The sequence below is a fragment of the Olea europaea genome, unplaced genomic scaffold, assembly GCF_002742605.1.
Source record: "Olea europaea var. sylvestris unplaced genomic scaffold, O_europaea_v1 scaffold2099, whole genome shotgun sequence".
In the NCBI taxonomy this organism is placed as follows: domain Eukaryota; kingdom Viridiplantae; phylum Streptophyta; class Magnoliopsida; order Lamiales; family Oleaceae; genus Olea; species Olea europaea.
Genome location: NW_019238928.1, coordinates 6,761 through 11,656, shown reverse-complemented (window position 1 = coordinate 11,656; position 4,896 = coordinate 6,761). Strand labels below are relative to the sequence as shown.

Sequence of the window (4,896 nt, the reverse complement as noted above, 5' to 3'; positions counted from 1 at the left end):
TATTGTAATTCTCCTCTATTTAAAGAGGATCATTGTCTAATTCAATTATCAATCAAAAATAATTATTTTCTCAACTTCTTTTAGTATCTTTATGCACAGACCGAAAAGAGGAAGAAAAGCGACAAGATGGGTTATATGCCCAGCATCAGATATACCAACCGCAGAATATAATCTTCAAACTCAGCAAACTCTTTCTTCTCTTCTTCATCGTCATTTGCTTCTTCTTCACTATCACTACAGATCAGAGCCTCACCACCATTTTGGTCATAATAGATTCTCCTCCTGCCAACTACAGACTGGTCCTCCGTCATTCTTTGATTTCTGCACTAAGGATATAATTGAATCAAAGACCATTATATGAACAACACAGTACTGTTACGTTAAAGATAAACTTCAATCAGAGAAGCCATATAGAAGATTTCTAAGAGCTCCTATCTGAATCCAGAATCATACTCACTGACAAATGCACATGGCCAAAGAGAATCAGCAAGTGACACCAACGAACCCATTGGACTAGTGAAGCTAAGTCATTGTTTGTGAAATAAAGATTTGGCTTTCAGAAGTATTAATTTTTACATTCAAAAAACAAATGGTGTAGCTTGACTTTGCTGTCCACACTTTCTGCAAACTATGATCTGTGGACAATTATTTACATTGATATTAAAACACAAAACCATATGCTACAATTAGAAGATTCTGAGAAATAGAAATAAGAGAGGATCAATGTAATGCATCCCAATAACATTTAGTAGACCCAAAAATCAACCACCCATCCAATTCATTTTGAAAGACCAAGCTAGAAACATTAATTCCTCTAAAAGTGAAAAGATAACGGACATCAAGATATGATTCAAAATGTGGGATATAGCAAAATCCTACAATGCACCAGTAAGATCAAGGTGAGATGTTTCTCGACATAGGATCAAGGTCGGGTAATACAGTCCTATCTATCCTCATGTTTGACCAGTGTTACTCATCTTGACATGTATCTTCCATTCATTTAGACCTGCATGCGATAGAAATTACAACAGAGGTATACATATTATAAATATTCCAAATGTCCAAAGCTCAATGTATCCTCGAATACTTGTTTCCTCTGTTCACCAGTATTTTTCTTTCAATAATATTCATTTTCCACTTACAATACAAACCAGTATATGCATGGAATAAAGATATTTGTATTGGTTTCTTACTGACCTAGTCCGCCTAAGAGGGTTTGCATTTATTGGGAGTTAGTAAAAAAATATGAATGACATACTAATTGAAACTGAAGCTAAATATCAAACATCAAGGGAGGTTGTTTAGGCTAATCTTTTGAACTATATCCAGGATGCAATTTTACAACTACAAGCCAAAACCACTTTAGGAGTCAGATATCAGAGAACCTATTAAGAAATCAAAGTAGATAAATCCCATAGTTAACTAAGTTTTTAGCACTAAAATGCAGGGCCTCTTACTACATGAATTTATGGCAAATGCCAACAATAGCAACACCGAAGAGAAATTTTTGGAGAATGCAATTGAAACGACGGAAAATTGAAAACTGAAAAGTTTCCTTTGTGAACAACTTGTATATATTGGGTTTCCACCTAAAAAACCTTCTGTAGCAACACTAAATTAATTTAGAACTTTTTAGACTTATATATGTAGATAGTACTCCACTCCAAAAAGGCGTTTCTATTTGACTTTGAAGATCAAAAGGACATAGAATTTTAAACAATATTTCGCATCCATTTATAAAGCTTTATGAAATATAAAATATAGAACCAAGTACCCTTCTACTTCATTTTATTCCGGTTTTATTCTTTTAAAAAAAAAAAATTGTTTTTTATTTCCTAAATTTTTTGTTTGATCTCAAAATGTCAAACAAAGCCGATGTTGCAGTGTTAGCATAATACATGCTGACATTTATATTTGAATACGATCTTTTTATATAAATAAATTACCTAACCACAGTTATAGACAACATTTTGTCCAGCTGTAATTATTTTTTTGACCTCAAGGTCAAACAACATGGTTATCAGGGTTGGAGGTAGAATATGAGATACAATATAGTTAGGTATCAAAGTACAACATGAAACTATAAGAAAGTCTTTAAATAATACTGCATATGTTTATAACCCCAAAACACTAGATTCCGTAATCAACATAAAGTTAGGTATCAAAGTACAACATGAAACTATAAGAAAGTCTGCACAAAAATACTGCATATGTTCACTGTTAGGAACCCATCTATCATGCACGGTGTTTTATTCGACACCTTCAAGCTTTATTTACCTCCACCTATTTGTTACTTTTGTACTTAAGGCTCTTTGGAGTTGTCAATTGACGAAGGAAGTGTTTCGAAAATATTGTGGACTTGATTCTTTGAAATAGAATCTAATTTTAGGTCATCCCACAGAAAGAAGTAGAACATTAATAATCGAGTATGAAGCATAAAAAGAAACAAATACATTGCTTTGTACTAAAAATAACTTATATGTAAATAAACACAAAGAATATCAAGAAAAAGAATATAAAAGAAAACAAAAACAAAAACGTGCAAATGAAAATGAAGACAAAAATATTCACGCTATTAAAAGTAAAGGGGAAAAACTAATACTCAACATTTCGAGCATATAAAATGAATAATAAAAAAATAGAGCAATAATCTATGGTAGAGAATAGATCTACTGTCAACTACTGCTTAAGCTAATATTCAGTTGTTTTGATAAGATATACAAGCACCAAAATACCAAACTAGCACAGTTACCTAAGGTTCAAAAGACAGGATTTGTGATTGCGGTGGTCAAAGCCTCGATATCGATATCAAAACCTCTATGGATTAAGGATACTATTATGTAATAAAAAATATAGCTCCTTTATCAAGTTTATGAAAATTATGAATTGTCCAAAAGGATGACAATGACAATGCTTCAGATGCAACAATGAGAAAGTTCAATAGAACTTGTATAGTTTTCAGATATATAAAATCAACAAAATAGAAGGGAGAATGTTTGAGTTGGAAGAGTATAATAAAATATGTAACTACACTTCTAATGCCATATTCAGAGCAATCTTGACGCACCTATCCAAAAAAAACCATGCTGTATATGGTGGTAATTTTTTCACTTCCGGTAGTGTAATGGGACGAACAGCATTTTTGACTGCAATACTAGATCCTAAAAGAATTGCTGAAGAGTCATATCCATCTTCTTGAAAGCTACTGCTATCGTTATCCCCATTACTCGTACCAATACAGTTATGCATATCAATTGCATCTTTCTGCCTCTTAGCCAGTAAATCAACACTTTTGTCTGCACCAGTAATCTTAAGATTGCTTCTTTCCATTGATAACTTAAGAAGACTTCTTGTTACATCAGCCACTTTCTGTGTATTTTCTTCCATATGTTTCTGGACAAAAAAGAGACACAACTTACGAGTTTATTGAAAAATCATGAACTTGCTAAATCAAAATTCAGTGAAGATCATGAGCATCACAAAAGGCACCTTTATGCTTACACAACGATCCAAAGCAACCTGTTTCCCAAAAGAATCAATAACTGCTAGTATTTCTTGCGCTGACAGAAGACTTTCTTGATGCCCAGTAGTCTGTCCAAGCGAGCACAAGTCCAGCAAGGAGTTAAAAAAACTTCTCTCGTTTCTTATATAAGTGAATTGAAGATAAATTATCAGTTACAAAGATATCAAAAGTCACAATGTCCACATGATTAAGGTAAAAATACTAAAAAATTGTTTGTTTACACATTCAACATCGGATCTTAACAGAAACACGCAACTACAAAGATTAGCATGCAAATTGCATTTAAATATTTGACCAGTGAAGACAGCTTTCCAGGAATCAGGTAAGGTCTTAAAATCCAGCATTTATGCCAACTCACAACTTAACAGCATTCACTCATACTTCAAAACAGGAGTGTCAAATTCATTTATTATACATCTTACTTTCCTCTCATTTCTTATCTATCTGACCACTTTTTTGACATATGTAATCATGCAACTTAGGTTTGAAACTTATCAATAATGCTTCTTACGAAATGAAGATTAACCATCATAAGACCATCTCCAAGAAACTCTTTAAAAGTAAAATACCCTCTATTTTAAAAAGTCAAGCCTTAAAATTATACTCAAGAGACTCTTCAAATTAACATTTTAAAATAAAGAGCCAACTCAGTCAATAATTAAACTCATTTAAAATATTTCAATTTTTAATGCTCAATATATTGACCCAATTAAATAGGATATTCAAAGAAAACGAAGGGAAATAATATAATAATTTGGAGAGAAGTTGGTATAAATATAATATAGAGAAAATTAATCAATACATATTGATAGTAGTAAAATTAAGTGTTAAAAAAAGAGGATGGAGTATTTAGCCGGTTAGACAACTATTATTTCAAAACTTTTTATCCTACATGCTCATTTTCAACTACATATTCACACAATAAAATATTTTATACATAAATCTAAAACTTTTTTTGCTTTTCAATCACAGATTTTCCAAAAATTCACTATTCAAAATATTGTTTTTAACAAATAATAGCTATCAAACAAGGGCATAAAACTTTTTACTCTCAAAATTTATAGAGTTCTCTAAATTGCAAAATATACTCTTTAAAAATAGAAAATCTTTAGAAAATACTCTTAAGCAGTGTTCTAAAAAAATATAAAGTGTGGCTAAGCGTGGAGGCCAAATGTAAAGTGTGGCTAAGTGTGGAGGCCAAACGTAAAGCTTTACGAGCCTAAGCGCAAAAAAAAATGCATTACTTATTTTTATTATTATTATTTTAAATACTTAATCATTATAAAACCATCGAATAATTTAATACATACCAAACATCTAAAATTATAAAATACTATGGGCATCCTTGAGCCTTTTTTTTTTTTTTTTTTTTT

The 4,896-nt window shown here is 31.4% G+C and overlaps 1 protein-coding gene across 1 annotated transcript in view; it reads right to left on the bottom strand.

Annotated features, from left to right (window-relative positions):
• LOC111380137 (histone-lysine N-methyltransferase CLF-like) overlaps positions 1-3,643 on the bottom strand; it is a gene marked incomplete at its 5' end in the record, with an annotated part of 15,684 nt that extends 12,041 nt beyond the window's left edge. Inside the window, 3 exons of the mRNA XM_023003622.1 lie at positions 160-321; positions 3,068-3,393; positions 3,490-3,643. Coding sequence (XP_022859390.1) covers positions 160-321; positions 3,068-3,393; positions 3,490-3,643 — 642 coding nt within the window. The remainder of the gene's footprint in view (positions 1-159; positions 322-3,067; positions 3,394-3,489) is intronic.
• Between the last annotated feature and the right edge of the window lie 1,253 nt (positions 3,644-4,896).